At 43.2% G+C, this 22,258-nt stretch overlaps 1 protein-coding gene across 11 annotated transcripts in view; it reads left to right on the top strand.

Moving 5' to 3' along the window:
- The first annotated feature begins 282 nt into the window (after positions 1–282).
- TOM1L1 (target of myb1 like 1 membrane trafficking protein) overlaps positions 283–22,258 on the top strand; it is a 40,312-nt gene continuing 18,336 nt past the window's right edge. For 7 of the 11 annotated variants that reach the window (XR_004972845.1, XR_004972844.1, XR_004972843.1 and 4 more), the window contains exons 1-7: positions 381–438; positions 3,169–3,253; positions 5,800–5,878; positions 10,481–10,630; positions 11,472–11,597; positions 13,584–13,688; positions 15,061–15,177. Coding sequence is in view for 5 of the 11 variants with exons in the window: in XM_036340525.1 (XP_036196418.1) it covers positions 381–438; positions 3,169–3,253; positions 5,800–5,878; positions 10,481–10,630; positions 11,472–11,597; positions 13,584–13,688; positions 15,061–15,177 (720 nt within the window). In the remaining 6 variants the exon portion in view is untranslated. Of the gene's footprint in view, positions 439–1,110; positions 1,246–3,168; positions 3,254–5,799; positions 5,879–10,480; positions 10,631–11,471; positions 11,598–13,583; positions 13,689–15,060; positions 15,178–22,258 lie in introns of all 11 variants that reach the window. The other 4 variants (XM_036340527.1, XM_036340524.1, XM_036340526.1 and 1 more) reach the window with 4 other exon arrangements.

Genomic DNA, 22,258 nt, shown 5'->3' with positions numbered 1-22,258 from the left:
GGATCTCTCATTCCCAGCCTGTGGCTCCGGGGCCCCCGGCGAGAAGCCCACCTGGGTCGGGAGCGGGCGCCCCGTGTCCCTGCCGCGGGCTCCACGCGGGGGCCGCCGCCCAGCCGGTCCCACCTGGACCCGCAGCGCCGCCCGCTCCCCAGTCCCGCGGGGCGCGCAGCAGGTGCGCGGCGCCCGGGAGCCCCGCCCTCGCGTCCCCGCCCCCCGCTCCTCGCCTGGTGCCGGGCGCCCCGCAGCGGCCGGGCTGGACGCTCAGCCTCCGCCCGGAGCCCGGGAAGCGATCGGGCGGAGAGGAGGAGCCAGGGACACCGAGCGGGTGGAGCCCGAGAACAGGGAGGCGCCTTTCCTGGGCCCCGCTCGGTCGGGCTACCATGGCGTTTGGAAAGAGTCACCGGGATCCGTTTGCGACCTCCGTGGGCCACCTTATAGGTAAAGGGGCGCGGGGGCAGACGCCCGGGGAAGGCTGTGGGGATCGGGGGACCCTTTCCGTTTGACTCCCTTCTAGGCCTGCGGAGGACAGAGTTGGTCCAAGTTGGAGGAAATCCTTCCCCACCCCCTGCGATTTCCCGGGGCACTCGCATCCCACCCGTCCCCTTGGAGGCATTTCTGTATGGCTGACTCTTTCTAGAACCCCCTCCTCCAAAATCTGCCCCCCACCCCCACCCCCGTGCACGCCTTCTGGGGAGGAGACCGAACAGGTGAGCCCCACGTGGGACTCAGGTGTGGAGTGTCTGGGCCTCTCCAAGGATAGGACTTAAACTTCTCTGCCAGGGTTAGTCCTAAAGGGCGTTCTGGCGAAGGCACAGTATTCTTCTGACCGTTTTGCAGAGGAAGACAGAGGAGAGGGGTCAAGGAGGTGAAGTGATGTAACCTCCCTGAGAGGCAGGTCTCTTCAAACCTGTTCTGCCTGGCGCCAAGCCCTGACAACCTGAGTTCCTTTTCCCAGTAAACAAAGAGATTGCAAATGCTCAGACCTGGAGTGCAGGAAGTGGGGAGCGCTGGAGCCATCTGGAGGCACCAGAGGCCTCTCAAGGCACCAGGGCCCAGCAGGTATCTGCCTAACTCGTGTCCCCTGTGGCTGTATCTGAATACTGTCCGCAGGAGCCAGTGACTGACTGTTCTGCCAGCCCCAGCTCCCTTCTCCCTCCTCTCCCTGATGCCTCCGTTGGGAAGCAGGTGTGGCATTGGTGCCTATGATGCCAAGCAAAACATGATGCTCTCAAGGAACTTAGTGAGGTGAGGAGGCTCCGATCTGATCTGGGGAGTGTGGGCTGCAGCTTCATTAGCTGCTGTGTGACATGGAACACACCCCTTAACCGGATCTTTAGTTCCCACGGATCTTTAGTTCCCACGTCTTTATAAAGGAGGAAATGATTTCTAAATTGTTGCCGGCTATATACCCCTATTGGATAGGAAATAAACTCTGAGCAGAAATGGATTCAGAGCAGAAGTGGATTCAGATTGCATCTTCACAAACCTGTTATTTTAATGATGCAAATGCTTACCGACTGCTTGGACCTGCTTGGCAAAGGCAAGACCTGGTCTCAACCCTCAGGGAATGCACACTTTTGTAGGGAAGATGGACAAAATTTTGTAGTAGCTGTAATGTAGGTACCTTTACAAATACAAGAAAAATGTAAAACACCCAAAATGTAGGAAAAGGGAGAAATTAAATCTGCCATGGCTTTTGAAGGGTGACTAGGAGTTTTCCAGGAAGTTTGGAGACAGAGCTTGGAATGAGGAGCAAGGAGTCTGGCAGAAGGAATGATGATAGCATGTGCCTAGACAAGGCAAGATTGGTCAGGTTTGTCCACTGAATGCCAGACTCAAGTTCTTTTTCCCAAGAAGCAGATTCCCAGCCAAACCTGTATGCTTTCTTCCTCTCTGTTATCCTTTTCCATTTTCTCTTCATTCCCTCTGTGACCTGGTATTTTCATGCTGAGGGATTCTCTCCTTTCTTGTAGGAAAGATGTTAAGCTCTGGGGTTGAGTTTTCCCATTACCCTTCCCAGACAGCATTTTGTATTCTTTTTTTTTTTTTTAAATATATTTTATTGATTTTTTACAGAGAGGAAGGGAGAGAGATAGAGAGTTAGAAACATCGATGAGAGAGAAACATCGATCAGCTGCCTCCTGCACATCTCCTACTGAAGATGTGCCCGCAACCCAGGTACATGCCCTTTACCGGAATCGAACCTGGGACCTTTCAGTCCGCAGGCCGACGCTCTATCCACTGAGCCAAACCGGTTTCGGCAGCATTTTGTATTCTTAAGGAGGATGTCTGGAGAGGGGAAAATACCTGAATGTTTAAGTAGGCCTGGCACAACTTTGGATAGTACAAGTACTAGGGGTGACCTTGCTCTACTGCTAAAGGACACAGACAATTTTAGTCGTTCTGATCTCTTTTTCTTTTTTTTAAATATGTTTTTCTTGATTTCAGAGAGGAAGGGAGAGGGAGAGAGAGATAGAAACAATAATCATGAGAAAGAATCACTGATTGGCTGTCTCCTGCACCCCGCCCAAGCCCCCCATGGGGGATGGAGCCTGCAACCTGGGCGTGTGCCCCAACCAAGAATGGAACTGTCACCTCCTGGTTTATAGGTCGAGGCTCAACCACTGAGCCGCTGATCTCTTTTTCATGACAGCTGAATGAATGATTTTAAGAAACAAAAAGTGGCATCAGACAACTTTGATCTGAACACTAGTTGTACCGGCTGGGCAGCCTTGTGGACTTTTCTTAACGTCTCTGAACTTCTGCTTCGTCCTCTCTAAGAGGGGGTTAAATGGAGTTACATAAGCTAAAATACTTAGCTCTAGGCACTTCTCCTTCTGGGTGGCTGCTAGGGAGGTGTCCTCTGAAAAGCAGGCAGGCAGACGGAGATTTCGCTGTCCTGGCCTTGCCTGGCAGCCAGGCGTTGTGCCTGCAGCCTGTATTAATAGGTCACTCATTACTGTGGCTACAGCAGCACTCTGAACTTGAGTTCTGATTGATTCCTCAATTACTGGGGATTGCTCAGAAAAAGAAAAAAATCTCTTTGCCCTTTGGCAATGTAACCGTAATGGTACTTGCTAACAAACCCCAGGCAGATGAATTCAGGAAGACCAGCCATTTTTTATTCTGTTGTAGCTCAGAGTCAACACAACAGTCTTTTCTTTGCAGAAAAGGCTACGTTTGCGGGCGTGCAGACTGAAGACTGGGGCCAGTTCTTGCACATTTGTGACATAATCAACACCGCCAGCGATGGGTGAGTACAGAGTGTGGCTCCTGCCTCTGCCTCTGCCTCTGCCAAGAGGCATCAGAGCGACTGTGCTTTCTCTTGCAAACTCTTTTGCTTTTCTTGTTGAAAGAGTGTTTTCAACCCCCCACCCCCCTTAGGTGGTGCCCACTGCCTTTTGATGACAGGTCAGGTTGAAATATTAGGAGAGCTGCTTGTTTCAACATGTGCAGTGTCTGAGGATCCATTATCATTTTTCTCCTCTTCACCCTTTCCTTAATAGTTTCAAATTTTGGTTCAAATTCCTTGTTCTTTAAGAAAAATAATTATTCTTTTTAAAAAAAGAGAGATTGTTTTCTTCTTTAGGAATTGCTCCTGCTCTGATTACCGATATTTTATGTTACTATAACTGAAAAATGTTATCAAGAAGCTAGTGGCCTCCTGGGGTGACCTGTCCCCGGGCAATTGTCATTATTGTAACCAGGAAATAATCTAGCAGTCTTTTCTTCCTCTCCCTGTCACAAGATGGATTTTTTTTCTCCGAAGGCCAACTTGCCATATTCATGCTGTCTTTTCAACTGACGTACTATCTTTTGTTACACTTTGAAACATGAGAGAATTGAAGTTGTGAAAAAATTAAGAAGGCCAGCTACTTTGTGAATTTAGCCTGAATTACAGATTGCTATGAGAGATGAAATTTGTTCATTTTACTGTGTATATTAAAGTGAGAAGTGACAGCAAAAGCGATTTAGTGTAATGTGTGTTGAAGAAAGCATTACACTAAATTATTGACCGTATCAGTAGAAAGTGCTTATTGTTAATAAAGTGTTTATGGTGCTTTCGTTGCAATCTTGTTTTCCATGTTTGGTTCCTCTGCGAACCCTTTCTTGATAATACTGATTTCTTCATTGATGATACAAAAAGGGAATCTCAAAGTCAAAAATTTTTCCCCTTTTAAAATAGTATCTCTGCCCTAGCCGGTTTGGCTCAGTGGAGTGAGGGCCTGTGGACCAAAGGGTTCCAGGTTAGACTCTGGTCAAGGGCACATACTTCTGTTGCAGGCTCCTCCCCGGCCCGGGCCCTGGTCAGCGCTCATGCAGGAGGCAACCAAACATTGTGTTTCTCTCACATCAGTGTTTCTCTCTGTCTTTTCCTCACTCTTCCACTCTCCCTAAAATCAATGGAAAAATATCCTTGGGTGAGGATTAAGTAAATAAATAAATAAATAAAATAAAATAGTATCTTTATTCTTTTAAACTTCTCTAAGAATTTAATTCTAGATTTTATGTGGGATTTTTTAGAAATATAGAAAAATTCATATAATAATGTATTTTATAATAGTGACAATTCCATATAAGCATATGTAATATTATGCCATTATTATCATATAATAGAAATCTATCCATGCAAACATAACAAATCCGAAGGTAATATGTAAAAATGACTTGTATTTATTTCTGTTTTATTGAGATATAATTGACATATAGCACTGTGTAAGCTTACAGGGTTCAGCATAATGACTTGCCTTACCTATTTTGATGCAAAATGATTACCACAGTAAGTTTAGTTGACATCCCTCACCTCATATGGGTCTAAAATAATTTTTTTCCTTCTGATGAGAACATTTACAGTCTACTCTCAGCAACTTTCAAATGTACCATACAGCACTGCTAACTGTAGATAAAGTCACCATGTTGTAGATTATACCCCCATGACTTATTTATCTTCTCACTGGAAGTTTGTACCTTTGGACCATCTCAAAGTAAATTTTGACTCTCTATTTAATACAATACAGTTCTTCCTTTTGTATCAGAATTGTAGCCTATCAGAAGCTGACCTAGTGAGTCGTAATGCTTCCTTTATTCCCTGCCTACAGGATGCTCAGGAAATACTAATAGTTTTAATCAAAAGGAAAACCGTCATTGTTTGGAAATTACATTTTCTGTATACTTGTTCTACATTGATAGAGGGAACTGAGTATGAATACATTTCATATGTAGCACTTTCTAAATAATACTCCTATGTAAAAATTTTTTTTGTTTGTGTGTGACTGGTGAATTTAATTTTAAATAACCATTTTTCAAAAACACATTTACACGAGTGGTGCATGAATCTCAGAGAACATTTATAAAGTGCAGACAAACATAAAATCAAACTCACAAATGACTCCACCGCCCAAATAAAACTATAGTTAACGTTTTAGAGTATTGATTCATAATCCACTTCTTTTTTTTCTTAATTATTATTCCATTTAATAAGACATTTTGAAAAGCCAGAGAGTATTTCTTAGTAGGGATTACCACAAGTTATCTATGCAATCCCACACTACTGGATATTTAAGTGTCCAGTTTTTATTGTAAACAGTGCTATAGGAAATTTTTTATTAGATTCTCGCAAGGGGGTAGGTTAGATGTACGAGGAAACAGGTGTGCGGAGTGCTGCCAGGCTCACACCGCAGAGCCGAGGCCCCCGTCTCCCCTGTAGCCATCCCTCCTTTCACAGCACACATTGCTTTGCAGAGACTCCTGGTTTTCGGCAATGCCTAATTGATGATTACGTTGTCTTTGCTGCTGCAGGCCAAAGGATGCCGTAAAAGCTTTGAAGAAAAGGATTTCCAAAAACTACAATCATAAAGAAATCGAACTTACTTTGTCGGTAAGTACTTTCATGTTATCATTAAGACTCTAGGATTTCCCAAGCTATCGTCACATTTTGATTCTGGGTTAAAATACACATACATATATATATATATATATATATATATATATAATTTGCTGTAATTTGCTAATTAATAGGTTAACAAAAAGTTATTTATAATTTGAATTAAAACTGCTTATTGAGAGTTGCAGAATCAAGAGAGTTTAGTTGATTGTAATAGCATTTAATGTTGTGGAAAAACTGTTCCTGGAAAGTCAATTTTTCTGGTCAGGAGATGGGAACTGGTGGTTAAACTCACAGGTACTGGGCTGATCAAAAGTGTGTGTATATGTTACCCAGGGTGGGAATTAACGTCTTGGGAAAATGCTCCCCCGTTAGCTTTGTGTTGCACTTGAACACCTTTGTGGAATTCCAAGGTGCTGGCAGTTCGTTAAGATTCAGCCAAGTTCTGCTGCTTGTTACAGTGGGGAGACAGTTCTCTGTTGATGTAAGTAATTCTCCTGTGCACCGTATTGTCTGTGGATTGAGTATGCACACTTACGTGACCTGTTACCATTTCCCCCCCATCCTTGGCCATATGACCTCTTCAGTCACTTCGGTGAGTTGCCCTTTTTCCTTCGGGATGTTTGCAAGCCTTGCCTGCTGCCTGAGAGTGAGCTGTGTGGCTTTCTGATTTCTTCTGCATGCCTTTGGACCTCAGCCCAGCCCAGGCCACGCATGGTTGTGGCACTAATCAGCCAGCATCACACTGCTCTTAGGGGCTTTGGGGGTGATTAGAGGGCCATGGGGCAGACATGAGCACAATTCCCATTTCCTGGTTTCATGGGAAAGAAAACATATCATGTTTTGCTTACCTGGAGAGTAGCTGAATGAGAAAAGTCTTAATGATGCTTTCACTAAAGAAATTCTTTGGTTAGGAGCTGATATCGTTTTTCTTTTTTCTTTAATCCTCACCTGAGGACATGCTCAGAGAGAGGAAGGGGGAGGGAGGGAAGGAGAGAGAGAGAGAGAGAGAGAGAGAGAGAGAGAGAGAGAGAGAGAGAGAGAAGAGAAACATTGATTGGTTGCCTCCCATATGCTCCCCAACTGGGAATCAAATCCACAACCCAAGTATATGCCCTGACAGGAATCAAACCAGCAACCTTTCAGTGCATGGGACAACGCTCAGTCAACTGAGCCACTCGGGCTGGGCTGGGACTGAATGTAGTTTTAGAGGCATTTTCCTCTTTCTCCATTTTTTGCTTTTTTACTTTTCCCTTGTCCTTTACCCATAGCAGCCACCTCAGGGAGGTCACAGAATGGAGGGAACTCGGGAGGAGGGAGGCACTTCAGTAGAAATAGCTGTACAATGGGTCGATGATGGAAATAAGCCTTTGCCTGATACCTGATTGATGCTCTGGACAACCCTGTGACATAGGTGTACTATTAACTCCATTTCACAGATGAACAAACTGAGACCAGTGAGATTAAGTGATTCTGCCCGCCCCCCCCCCGCCCCCCCCCCCCCCCCCCCCCGCAAGATTTAAGTAGCATGTCCTCAGAGTCTAAATTCCATGCCCATGCCCATACCATCTTGTTTCTCAGGACAAATCGTGCCCCTTGAAAGAATGGACTACTATATATTTTTTTCATTTCCTCAAATGTTTTATATTTTTCCAATATTTTGTATTGGTTCCAGGTGTATGTACAGCTTAGTAGTTAGACAGTCACATACTTTACAGTGTTCCCCCCCATATTTCCAGTGCCCCACTGGGTCCTGCATAGTGATTACAATATTATTGACTGTATTCCCTATGCTGTACTTTACATGACTGTTGACTATTTTACTTCATTCATGTTTTCAAGTCCTTCATGCATGGTACAGGGCCATCTATCATGTATCACTTACTGATGTTGACTTAATGGTTTCGTGACCACCCCCAATACCACCTCTCCTAGTAGTCAAGAACACTCAAGGGCTAACAGAAGGGACTGTAGAATTCGGGGAGAAACACATGTAGTTTTGGAATGAAGTGGATCTAGAATAGCTCCAGGCCGCCAAAGGTAGGAAATTTGAGTGAGGAAAGTGAGGTCAGAAGATGAATTTATGCCACTTTCTATATTTCAGCATGTGGTTATTAATTAATTAATACAGAGGATAACAGAAGGTTTCAGCATGTGGTTATTAATTAATTAATACAGAGGATAACAGAAGGTTATCCTCTGTAATGAGCCGGTCTCTTCTCTATTGCACCCAGCCTACCTGACCTGTCTATGGTTGTTTCTTATCTCCAACTCCATATCTCTCTCCATCGTGGTTCCTTCCTTCCGAGGATGAACCGGGACCCATCCCTGAGGAAGCTGGGTTATTCCACAGTGTTGTTTCTTCTTACCCTTCGGACCCTCCATTTCGCCTTGGGTTCCCCTTTCTTCCCTTCAGGTCGTCTGAGCTCTCAAGCCTTACTCCCAGCTAGCTGCCTGTTCCCATTGCCTGTTCCCTCTTGGGTAACTGTACTTCCTCCACCCCATGATTTCCACTCCAGTACCTGAGAACAAATGAATCTAAAACCTGTGCCAAAATAAGGGCGAGAGTCACAGACTGGGGGGCAGGACAGCCCCTCCTTGTGAAGGTCCGAGTTCACTAGGGTACCTGCTTCTTGCATTTCCTTTACATTAGCCTTTGTCTCCTGATAGCTTCTTGCAGATTTCCCCAAGATGTCTATTTAGTGGCCCAATCACCTCACCTCAGACTACTCACTGCATTGCAGAGGTGTGTTGAAGGCCTCGGGACTGACTTTGATATTGTTAAGCCAGACTTGATTGTGACAGGAATTAGTCACTGAAGGTAGCATCTAATGTGCATCAAAAGCAATTTGATGTTTACTAATAAACTCTTTAAAAATGAATCCTCATAGATGACCTTTCCATTTTATTACTATGAAGTGAAGAGAGAGTGTCGATGTCAATCATAAATGTTCCTGATACCATCCAACGTTTGGGTTCTCCATGGACTTCTGAGCCTTGATTAGTCTTCCCTGGGATATGACGAGACTGTGATTTCCTACCATCAGTTGGTGGAGCGGTTTTGTCAAGAAGCCAGTCGTTCTGTTTTTAAGGGAGCATTTTGTTACCAGGCTTTATAACTGTGAGGCTAGCCTTTTCTCCGATGAGTCAATAAGTCTCAGCAAGATGCTATTGTTGTCAAATGGAAAGTGGTTGGACGGATTCCTAGGAGCCAGTTAATTCATAGGCCTTTGAGGAGCACACCCTGGGTGGAGAGCTTTGGGGGCTTCAGGGTAAGTGCCAAATGGGTTTACTCCTCCAGGCGTTTGTTGTAGAGTGAGCTCAGCCCCTAGGGTGGCCAGGCCTCGGGGTGGTCTTCTTCAGCTCTGGATGGCCCCAAAGCCTGGTTTTCTGTGCTTGGATTAGTCACTGTGAGAACTAAAACTACCAAGTAGCTTTTTTTCTTCAAGCTTCTGGGAAAAGAATACTTCTATCCGCTAACCAGCACATTCTCTCCTGATGGAAAATTACGCATGGAAGCAGGGGATCAACATAGTTACCATTTAAACAAACAAAATAGAAACAGGCTCATGGACACAGAGAACAGACTGACAGCTGTTAGGAAGATTGGGGGGCTGGGTGAAATAGGTGATAGGATTAAGAAAAGCAAAAACAAAAAAACCCCCGCATAGACACAGGCATCATGGTGAGTACCAGAAAGGAAGGTGGGGTGGGGGCAGGTAGAAGAGGGTAAGATGGGGATAAATGGTCATGGAAGGAGACAAGAGTTTGGGTGGTGAATACACAATACAATATATAGATGAAGTATTAAAGAAGTGTACACTTCAAACCTATGTTATTTTATTAACCAATGTCACTCCAATAAATTCAACACAATTATTTAAAAAATAGTTACCATTTATTAAGGTCCTACTATGTGTCCTGACTCCCCAAAAAGTCTGTCCTCTAAGCCAGCGATTTTTCAACTGGTGTGCCACAAGCATTTTAAAAACATGCAATACCTGACTGTTCAGCGGGGGCTTTCCCCTTAGATTGTCAAATAAAAAAATGACAACAGCCAACACAATAATAGCCATCTGGTGTGAATTCCCTGTCTTGAACCATAAGGATATAAGTTATATAATAAAGTTGCATCTTATTGGTCATGTCTCATAATAAGCTTACATCTGATTGGTTAATTCTTGGTACCAGAAATCCTTAGATACAAGTATAATCACCTGATTTTTTTAAAAGTCACTTTGTAGCAAAAAGGGTAGGTAATTACTATTATTTTTCGTAAATCAATGAAAATTATACCTATTTTTGTCAGATTGGCAAAAAAAACATACTTTTTTGGTATTCCACAGAATTTTGATAGTTTATGTGTGCCATTAGATGAAAAAAGGTTGAAAATCGCTGCTCTAAGCAGTTACATTATGCCTTATACTTTGTCGCATTCCCTGGAACCTAACATTTTGCCATATGTTTTAGTAGACACTAAATTCTGTTTGTTAATGAGGATGCTGGTAGAAATTGTTACTTAGCAATTTTCACCTCATATTTAGGAAGTGGTTGTACCAAAGAAATTTACCATTTAACTTTTTTCTTCTAATTTAGCTTATTGACATGTGCATGCAGAACTGTGGTCCAAGTTTCCAATCTCTGATTGTGAAGAAGGAGTTTGTTAAAGATAGCCTAGTTAAACTGCTGCAACCCAGATACACCTTGCCACTAAACATTCAGAATAGAATTTTGAATTTCATTAAGGTGAGTCTATTGTATACTTGATGGGGTGGAACACTTCTACAATTAGAGATCTCATTACATACCAATTGGTTTCGTCGTCCTTCACAAACCTCTGATGGAGCCAGACAGCATTTTACTGTTGGATTTTCTGTGTAATGATAATTTTTTGGTATTGGATGGTGCTTTTTTATCCAAGAGAATTTGTAGTTATTTTCCTGCTTTCTCTCTGATTTCTATTTTCTCCATGTCAGGTAGGAAAGAGAGTGATGTGTACATTCATTTTGCAGATATGAAAACTATGTCTGGAGAAAATAACTGATTGCTTGCAAAGTTATTTGGCAAAAGAGCTACTGATGCTGTTTTAGAATATGTGTATCAATTCTGGATTTGGTACAGCAAAAAATAATAATATATATTCCAGGGTTTCATTAAAATGTTGAGGCAGGCGAGTCTGATGATTAATCATATTATATTTTTATTCTTAAAAAATAGTTTTATTGATTTAGGAGGGGAAGGAAGAGGGAGAGAGAGGTAGAAATACCAATGATGAGAGAATCATTGATCGGCTGCCTCCTGCACAGCCCACCCACACTGGAGATCGAGTCTGCAACTCAGGCGTGTGCCCTGACTGGGAATCGAACCGTGACCTCCTGGTTCATACTCCTGGTCAACACTCAACCACTGAGCCATGCTGGCCAGGCTTACACATATTTTATATTATTATTCTAGTCTCTGAAAATGTACAGTTTGTCCTTGGCCTTCAAAAGTAGCTTTCTCTTTCTGAGTAAAGCCCTTAATTGTCAATCTCTCATTTTCGGTCGCCAGCTTAAGAATTGTGTTTTGTGTTTGCTGTTGTTTTCAGACTTGGTCTCAGGGTTTCCCAGGAGGTGTGGATGTAAGTGAGGTGAAGGACGTGTACCTTGACCTGCTTAAGAAAGGTGTTCACTTTCCTCCCTCAGAGGCAGAGGCGGACGCAGCAGAACAAGAGGTAGGAGGTCTTTTCTTTGACTCACGCAGAGTAAGTTAGTATGTGACATGGATTTTTTCTCACTGAGAGGGACAATCTCAGCTCTATTCAGGTTAAGCAAGAAGATGACTATATTAGGAGGATATTGCAGCATGTCCTAGAATAATGAAGCCACAACAGGTTGGTGTTAGCTGGATCTTTTGAACAACCAGGGACCAGGCTCTCAAATGCCTTGTTTCTTGTCTGCTTCTAGATCAGGGGTGGGCAAACTTTTTGACTCGAGGGCCGCAATGGGTTCTTAAACTGGACCGGAGGGCCGGAACAAAAGCATGGATGGAGTGTTTGTGTGAACTAATATAAATTCAAAGTAAACATCATTACATAAAAGGGTACGGTCTTTTTTTTTTTTTTTAGTTTTATTCATTTCAAGGCCCACGGGCCGTAGTTTGCCCACGGCTGCTCTAGATGTTCCTCTGATCACCAGCTTCATTCCTCTCTCTCATTGCAGAACAGCTCCTTCCACATAGCAGATAACATAGCTCCCAGTTTTCCATGTGATTGCTTTAGCATTTTTCAGATTCCAAGTTTTTTAAAGAAACACACAAAAACTGGGAGAAGGAGGCTCCGTGAACCACTCCGGGCCAGTTTTCGATTTCTGCACAACTCAACTGAGTTCATGTAAAAATATGATACGTTGGCTCCAAACAGGAATCATTTGGCTATAGTAGAGGAGAGGGCAGCTTTCAAACAAAAGGTCTTGGTGCTATAGACAATGGTCTTTACCTTGGGTAGCTTTATAATATGTCTATTGTTTATTATTGATACTGTGTCCATGAGAGAGTTTCTAGATATTCACATGTATTCTCAAGTTTGCAAATAATTTCCAAAGTGTTGAACTATAACAGTTTGAGTGGCTGATTAAATTCACCTAACTTTCCGTGATTTCTACAATGCAGAAACAGCATTCCTGGCCTTCCTTAGACTGGCGAGTCTTATCTTGGTGGAATAAGCAATACCACAAGTCTTATCTTCAAGGAGGCTTTGTCCGGAGGACCAGCTCTTCTCCTTGCGTGGCCATTGGCCTTTCGCCCCATTCTTTCACCTGCCCATGAGCCCGCTCATCAGACCCCTTTTGTTCTCTTCCACGCACAGTGTGGTCATGGCCTAGAACCTTGCTACTTACCCCAAGTGTGATTTGGGGTATCATCTTTAGTTTATCCTCGACTAAATCAGAGGCTCATTTTTGCAAGGTTTCCAGGTGACTTCTCTGCACATTCCTGTTGAGAAGCACTGGCCTCAAGCCCTGAACGTGGGCTCTCCACCCGGGGTTGGGAGTGGAGCATGGATTCAGAGAGGTCCATTGGTGGAGAAGGAGATGCCTCGCCAGCTGTGGCTTCAAAAGACTCGACACGAATTGATTTACCCTTTGTTTGTAACGACCCGAAAGAGGACAGCAGCAATCTCACAGGGCAGTTTGTCTTGTAGACCATTGATAAAAAATCTAAGGGCATTTTATTAAATTTTATTATTTTTTATTTTTATTTTTTTTTAAATATATTTTATTGATTTTTTACAGAGAGGAAGGGAGAGAGATAGAGAGTTAGAAACATCGATGAGAGAGAAACATCGATCAGCTGCCTCCTGCACATCTCCCACTGGGGATATGCCCGCAACCCAGGCACATGCCCCTGACCGGAATCGAACCCGGGACCCCTCAGTCCTCAGGCCGACGCTCCATCCACTGAGCCAAACCGGTTTCGGCAATTTTAATTCAGTTAATCATAATAGCCACCTTCTACTTACTCTATTATGCCATTTGCTTAAATGTGGGCAAAATGTGGGCAGATTCAACATTTTATGATTGACTCTGGGCTAACACCCTCTAAACTTGGATTTTGGCTGAGAGAAAGTGATGGAGTCATCTGAATGGAAGAAAAAATAACTGAGCTTGGGTTGTTTATGGTCATAAATGTTAAATAATAATCTTTCCGTATTTCATCTTGACAGACTGCTCAAGTCTCATCAAATCCACCCACATCTGTTCCTACTGCACCAGCTCTTTCTTCCGTAATTGCTCCCAAGAATTCGACTATTACATTGGTCCCAGAACAGGTAACAGAAGCAACAACTGAATGTATTGATGACTTTTTCTAAGTTCTGAGCAGTTGGTATACATTTTGTTTATTCTTTTTCACACTGTTATGAGGTGGGGGCACATTATTATTACCCTCATTCTGTAGGGGAGGGGGCTGGAGCTTAATGATACTGTGTGACTTATCATGGGTCAATTCTAAGCCCACGGATTCTGTCTGACCCTAAAGTCCAAGCTCTGAACAGTTCTGCTTGGCTAGTGGCTTTTGTGTCTTTGTGGAGGTTGGGCTGTGAAATGGACCTGGTGCCAACTAGCTGATTGTTATTGGTTTTGATTAGGACTGTCCAAACACCATTTCAGAAACCTCAGCACATGGTAGTCTTATTAGGAGTATTTATTGTGTTAACTGAATTACACTTACTTGTTTGTCTCTGTATCTGTTTATCAGAAGTCCAGATGAGCAGTTATTATACAGGATGGGGCAAAAGTAGATTTACAGTTGTTGTTATAGAAAATAATACAATAATTAATAAATAATAATATAAGAAACTCACAACTGCAAATCTACTTTTGCCCCACCCCGTATGAAGCTCTTTTCTGTGTTGCTTTAAGGGAACTATTATTGAAGGCTTTGTAGTAGTATTATTCAGCATTACATAAAAATTTATGGAGCCCTAGCCAATTTTGCTCAGTGGCTAGAGCGAATGAAAGGTCCTGGTTCAACTCTGGTCAAGGGCATGTACCTTGGTTGCAGGCTCAATCCCTGGCCCTGGTTGGGGTGCAAGCACGAGGCAACCAATCAATGTGTCTCTCTCACATTGACGTTTCTCTCTTTCTGTCTTTCCCCCTCCCTTCCAGAAATCAATGAGAAAAATATCCTCAGGTGAGGATTTAAAAATAAAGAAATAAACACAAATAAATAACACTACCCTTTAAAAAAATTCGTGCAGTTAATTTCTCTTAGAATTTAATCCAGGAAGAGAAAATAAAGTATTTCTTGATTCTTCCTTCCCTAATACCATGAGAACTGTACCACCTTTCCCCCCCCCTTTTTTCCATCAGTTGCCAAGAAACCCATGCTAACATTTTCCATTTTGTCCAGGTCCCTGGTATAGTCACCTTCCCCTTCTCCATATTGTTCCTAATCTGATTTTCCCCCTTCATTTTTAACACTCCTGGGAAATATTTTTGGATTTATTACAAGCGATCTTTAAGTCCTTATAGGTGACAGAAAACACACTTGCAAAATGTGTAAATGTATCTATATTAATTGAAATAGAGATTTGACAATATTAAATTTTACAAAAGCATTTTTCCTCCCAACAAGGGTCCCCTGAGAGAAGGAAACAAGGGGTCCCACATACTGACCGGTGACTGTGTTGCTCTCAACAGATTGGCAAGTTGCACAGTGAGCTGGACATGGTGAAGATGAATGTGAAAGTGATGTCCGCCATCCTGATGGAGAATATTCCAGGCTCTGAGAACCCTGAAGACATGGAGCTTCTGCAGGTGAAATATGGTTTCAGGGACAATCAGTCCAAGTGTCTCTTAAAATTATTCTCTAAACTTGGAGCGTTGGAGATGGAAGACGCCTTAACATTGTCTACCAATCCATCCTCCTGCATCATCCATTGATTTCTAAACTTAGCAAAAAAAAAAAGATGGAAGGGTGGCTTTTTCAGAAATGCACTAGTAACTTACACATGCTCCTGGCCTCCTTGCAACAAATAACTTATACCATCATTTACTCATTCATAGCCTTGCTCATATGAACTCTCTTACTCGTCTCTAATAGTTTCAAATGCGCAAAAGTTGGCTCTATATTGAGCCATTCAACAAACATTGAGTAACTACAATGTGGTAGAAGACTCAGACATTGACTCTGTCCTAGCCCCCAAGGAACTTATGTCTGATGAACATGATGGTGTTGTAAACAACAGTTTAATAAAGTGTTATAGATGCCAGGATAGAAATGTGTTCACCATATAGTGGGATGAGGGTTGGGAGCAAGGAGAAGGCTGAGGTTTTTGGAAAGGTCTAGATCAGTGGTTCTCAACCTTCCTAATGCTGCAACCCTTTAATACAGTTCCTCATGTTGTGGTGACCCCCAACCATAAAATTATTTTCGTTGCTACTTCATAACTGTAATTTTGCTACTGTTATGAATCGTAATGTAAATATCTGACATGCAGGATGTCTTTTCATTGTTACAAATTGAACATAATTAAAGCATAGTGATTAATCACAAAAACAATATGTAATTATATATGTGTTTTCCAATGGTCTTAGGCGACCCCTGTGAAAGGGTCGTTCGACCCCCAAAGGGGTCGCGACCCACAGGTTGAGAATCGCTGGTCTAGATGGAGGCAGTACTCAAGCTACAGGAGAAAGTGGGCAGTGCATCTGGGCCGAGGAAACCATGAGCAGTTCATTGTTCCTGCTGATGGCCCTCCCAGGCCTGTTTCTGTGTCTATAAATCCATGCTCTTTACTTTTTCCCCTCTAATGATTGTTCTAATTGTCAGTGCTAAATTTTAACAAACATTTTTTACATATTAATTTTAGGAGCACTTAGAGAAAAAAAAGTCAGTGTCTAAATCTTTTTCCCCCCCGGGAAGTCAAGAACCTTATTCTATTTCTACTTTTCTCAGATTCCAATGCATTTTTCTTTGTTATCTCTCCTTTCATTTCTCAGATTGTTATGAGAGTTGTAAAAAAAAAATCCACAATTGAAGGCTTTCACAGATATAAACTTTGTGACACGTAATGTTTAACAAGCATGTTCAACTAAAATACAAAATTAAATATGCCAGTAAAAGGGTATGTGGCAGATATTTTTCATAAAATGGTCACATTCCATTTAAATATGTGAATCCAGTTTTATAATTTATGCCTCCTGGAGTGCACTGCAGTGCTTTTGTGTGTCAGCCTTTGGGTACAGATGTTTGATTGAGTTTTGCAAGGATAATACTAATTTGTTGGTTGCTGTTTTGATGCCTGGGCTTAGGGCTGTGTGTTGCCTTGAATAGTAAAGAGACTTGGGTTATAAATCAACTTGAGAGTACTACTCAAGGCCAATCCAACTTGAATGGGTTCTGGCATCAGACCAACCTGCTTATGGAGCCTAGTGAATATGTAGCTTTCTTTTTCTTTCTATGCTTTCTGTTAAAAACACATAGAAATCGGGTGTGGGGAGTGCTGTTCTTAAATTCTTTTGACAAATATTTGAGGTTTTTTTTCTTGCCATCTAAGTAACCTCATAAAGAAAACAATTTCCCTACCCACAACACTTCTAACAGCTTGCGTGTGAGGTTTTCCCTCCTCACATAACCAATTCTGACACTATCTGGAGTTAGCAGGGACCTCACAGATGAAGGGCTCAGGCCCATGAGACCGCCCCCTCCCCCTCCCCCGGTCAAACACTGTTTACAAGTCTGGCCCTCAGGTAACCCACACCTCTGTCTGATTTGGCTACCTGATGAAGAGGTACACAGGATGAGGTCTGGAAGGGTCAGGAGCTCCTGTCTCCATAGAATTGGGGTGTACCACCCTCCTGGCTCCTGGATGTGTTCACTGACCCAGAAGCTCTCAGAACCCCTTTATTTATTTAGAATTTTTTCGGATATTCCATTATTGATTCAATCATTTGGCCATTGGTGTTTAAAGCAATCCTCAGCCCTAGTCCCCTCCTTGGGGGTCAGGGATGGAGTGAAAGCTCCAACCCTCTAATCCCAGGATTGGTCTCCTTAGCTGCAAACCCCCTTCTTCCAAGAGTCACCTCATTAGCATAAACTCTGGTAGGGTTGAAAGGAGCTTGTTACAAATAACAATAGATGCCTCTCACCCTGACCACTCAGGAAATTCCAAGGGTTTTAGGACTTCTTTGCTAGGAACTAGGGTTGAAGACCAAATCTATATTTCTTCTTATATCACAGTATCACACCTCAGTCTAAAAGAACTGGTTGAATCTATGGAGATCAAGGGCAAGGAGCCTATCTGATACAAGGATCTTAAAAACAAAATCAGCAAAGCTAGATGATGGAGAATGTTTTCAGGGGTTCTCTCACACCTGTCCCAACTACTCATATCAATGGAGTTAGAACCCCCACTTAATGCTAGCTCCCTGGCCTCCCGGGGTAACCCCAGGGGCTTGGGAGGCTTTGGCATGCTCCTGGCTGGGACATGGAGGTGGGAGGCAGTGAGGGCCCACTGGCAATGAGAGTCCCCAGGGCATATTTTGAGGGTAGGAGTGCATCTGTGAAGAAGTGATAATATTATCAGATCAGAGGTCAACTGTGTGAGTTGTGAAACAGACATCTATTTCTTTTTTCAAAACCAGCTAATAACCACAGGTTTTTTTGTTTTTGTTTTTTTAAATATGTTTTTCTTGATTTTGAGAGACAGAGGAAGGGAAAGGGAGAGATAGAAACATTGATGAGAAAGAAACATCCCATGTTTCTACACGTCCCTCCTGGGGATCCTGGGACCTGCAACCCGGACATGTGCCCTGACCAGAATTGAACCAGCAACCTCTTGGTGCACGGGAGGATGCTCCGTCCACTGAGCCACTCTGGCTGGGCTAATCACAGTTTCTGAAAGCTCACGGAAATAATAAACTTACCTCCTCTTATTCCCCAAATCCCTGTGAAATGGCAGAAGGAATATGAAACTAAGAATAAACTCCCTCGGATCACAGGAGAGCCTAGACCAGCCGTGGGCAAACTACGGCCCGCGGACCGGGGGAAAAAAAAAGACCGTACCCTTTTATGTAATGATGTTTACTTTGAATTTATATTAGTTCACACAAACACTCCATCCATGCTTTTGTTCCGGCCCTCCGGTCCAGTTTAAGAACCCATTGTGGCCCTCGAGTCAAAACGTTTGCCCACCCCTGGCCTAGACCATCAGGAGAGCAGAAGAGGGAGAATATTCAGTGTCCAATAACATAGGTGGCATCAGACTGAGGGAGGAACCCACAGCCTCACCCAGGCAAAAGAGACCCTTCAGGAACTTCCGGTATGGCTATTGTTGACCAAAGAAAGTATAGCCTATAGAAAAATTTTGTAAGAGTTTATTTGACACTTCATTTTGAAGACATGCCCAGAAGCGAAATTGCAACAGATTGAGAAAATGCTTCTGTGAATGGAGTTTGCCACTTTCTTTTCTGCACTTAGAATCAAAGAAAAAAAAACCCCAGGAAGATACATAAAATGCATCACGAGGTGGGAGAAAGCATAGCAGGGAAATCAGTAGGATTGAATAAAAAGCAAAAATGGAGAAACACACCTTTTTACATTGGTGGGTACAGGAGGGTTAATAATTAACATTTACAGTATATGGAACTGGCATTTGGGGAACAAGATAACAAGGAAGGGTTCTGTGGTCTCCGGCTGTGATGATCTTGTGCTCTGGGGCCTGCGGTTGTGCCAGCGAAGGGTCTAGAAAAGAAAATTCCTGTGACATCTCGAAGCTGTGTTATCCTGGATGCATAAGAACAGGACAGGGCTCACTGGCGGTGAAGACTGGCTTTGCCTACGGCAGCTGGAGGCCTGGGAGTAGACTGCCTGCTGTGGCTTGCCCAGCTAGCAATTTATGATCAGACCCTCCTGTGTGGTTACTTTTGGTCACTGAGCTTGGCAGGCCTGCCTGCCATGGGTTCCCCCTGAGCTTGTCAGGTTCATGGCATAGGCCCCCATTTTTGTTCACACTGTAAAGGACAAGGGACAAGGACTGTCCCTCAATGAACTGGGGGTTTTCAAGGGGACCTGGGACCTCAGCAGACAGAGGAAAAAGGACCAGTATTCCCTAGGGTTTTTAAGCATGGAAGGCAGGGAGTCTCGTCCCCAGTGATGGTGATGCAATAAGGCTGTTAGAATTCTCAGGGAAAAAATACTTATTTTCCTTCTCCTCCTGAAAGTCCAGGCTGAGACACCCTTTTCCTTTGTGGTTACAGAGTGAAAGGAAACCTTTGTGTTTCTTTCTACTGTTTAAACCAACACTACCCACAGGGCCCAGTTCTCCTACACCAGCTGGGTGTCCTATAGTACAAATCAGTTCTGACACTATCCAGCTGGTGTTAGCATCAGGACCCACAAGACGGCCCCCCACTTCCGATGCCCATGGTACGGCCAGGCCTTCCATACGTCTGACCAACCAGCTATAATAGAAACCAGGGATTCCCAAGACCTTCTCCTGGGGGTTGATAATTTGCTAGAATGACTCACAGAACTCAAGGAAACATTTCTATCTACCAGTTCATTATAGAGGGTATTACAAGGGATGCGAATGAAGAAACCCAGAAGGGTTCTGAAGACGAGAGCGTCTGTCCCTGTGGGGTTGGGGTACGCCACCCTCCTAGCACTTGGATGCATTCACCAACCCAGAGGACCCCATAGTTTATGCATTTTATGGAGGTTTGAGGGTTCAGAACAGGCCTCCCCGACGTGTGCCACTTTGGCATATGCACTATTTTAAACTGAGGGCCAATCAAGACCCTGTAGGCTCATGAGAAATTTCTACCTCTCCCTTAAAAAAATTTAAATTAGGGGCCTTGCCCATAATAAGTCATTACTGGAGATAATGTTCTATGACCTATGTAGAGGGCAGGGCAAACATCTAATTACTGAGTATCTGCCCTTCTGATCCTCCTGGGATGCCCTTTCCTCTGATGCCCCAAAGTGCCTTACGTCATCCTTAGCACTAAATGCCAGATACACCTCATTTTAACTTTCTGTCACTGAACCTTTCATATAGGTGGGGTTCCCAGACAAATGTAATTAAATTTGTTTCTTTCTCTTGTTAATCTGTCTCATGTTGATCTAGTTATTAGCCCAAAATAGCATCACTTCTGCTAAAGCCCACATACTATATATACTGTATACTTCTCATTTTAACTTTCTGTCCCTGACTTCCTAATGTACTGGTACAGTATGCGGCATTCCTATGCATACGTATGTAACTAAATTTGGTTATTTTGTCTTGTTAATTTGTCTCATGAAGATTTCATTGTCAGACCAGCTGGAAGAACCTTAGGAAGGCGGAGGAAAGTTTCTTCCCCACAAGTTTCATCATGGAGACATGATCAACTATTAACTCTAATCTCCATCCTCTCTCCCCTTCCCAGAGGATGGAGAGTGGGGCTGAAAGTTACAAGCTTCTAATCACGGTTTGGTCTTTCTGGTGACCAGGCCCCATCCCAGAGCTGTGTAGGAGCCCACCAAGAGTCCCCACATTAGAACAGAAGATGCACCTGCCACTCGGGGATTCAGGAGCTCCGTGTCAGGAACTGGAAGCAGATAAGCAGATATATATATGAATAATTTCTTATTTCAGGAAGGGACCATTTAGGTATCTAAACTGCATGAGGGGTCTTTGATCCAGCTCCCCTTCTTGTTCAGGCTTTGTCTCCTGCTTCCCAAGTTTATTAGAAATTGACCTTGATTATTAGAGATGGGTGCCTTTTGAGCCCTTATACCTTTATTGGCTCTCATATCTTTGGATCCTATTTCCAGCCTTTGAAGATTTCTCATACTTTCTTGAAAGTTCAGACATGCATGTTAAAACATTTTTATATCATATCCAACTTTTTTAGGTATTTTGTTATCAGGAAGGTCTTACTGCAATTCGTTAACATTACACCCAACCTCTACACTTGGAATTGCTTCCTGTTATGTCTGTCAGTGCTTACCTTCTAGCAGCTGTTCTGTTCATTTGGAACCCGTTCCATCTTGTTTCTTTCCATCCCAGATCCAGTGTACTTACTGGGAATCTCCTGTTCTCAAATCCATGGGGAACAGTTCAATCCTGAAGCTCTGCTAATTAATGGGACTCCTACTCTTTGTTAGACTCTTAGGCAGTAAAACTATTTTGCATAATAAACATCTTTCCTCAAAACTACTAGTATGTTGCTTGTAGACTGTGAACTTCATTATGGGGTGAGGGTAGGGGTGGGGGAGGACTGGGATTGCTTTTAGATTCCCAGAGAGGAATACAAAGATTCTGATGAGTTAAAGAGTGTCTGTTCTGGTCACAAGAATGAAACATTACTGCATGTGTTCTTGCATTTGCTTTCTTGGCCTTGTGCACTTGGCTTTGGACCAATTTACTCTGACCTTGAATAGCTTACTTTTCCTGTTACCTCCCATTTCAGTCTTTCTTGTTTTTGCCTAGCCCCAGTAGGAGAATGAAAGAACAGAATGTTTTCATCTTCTGCAGAATGAAGTGAGCTCAGATTTTCAAAGTATGACCAGAGAAAGCCTCACTCTAGCTTATTAGAGATGTTTCGAATCATGTGAATGTAAAATTTGATTCTGTAAGAGTAATTTGTGAGCAGTTGAGAAAAATCCTGAGAGGAAAATTTAAAAAAAGTCATCCTCCCCTTATCACTCTTACTGACTTTACCACTCAGAAACTAGTAAGGTATTAAGAGTGGAAGGGGCAGGAAGAGAATAACCAAATAATTTATAAGCAAACTAGAGGCCTGGTGCAGGAAATCCCTCAGCCCGGCCTGTGCCCTCTCTCAGGCCGGGATCCCTCAGGGGATGTGTGACTGATGGCTTAGGCCAGCGGGCTTAAGCCATCAGTTGGATATC

The sequence above is a fragment of the Myotis myotis genome, unplaced genomic scaffold (assembly GCF_014108235.1).
Source record: "Myotis myotis isolate mMyoMyo1 unplaced genomic scaffold, mMyoMyo1.p scaffold_m19_p_17, whole genome shotgun sequence".
In the NCBI taxonomy this organism is placed as follows: domain Eukaryota; kingdom Metazoa; phylum Chordata; class Mammalia; order Chiroptera; family Vespertilionidae; genus Myotis; species Myotis myotis.
Note: the sequence above shows the minus strand (reverse complement) of the source record. Positions and strands in the feature narration are given on the sequence as shown.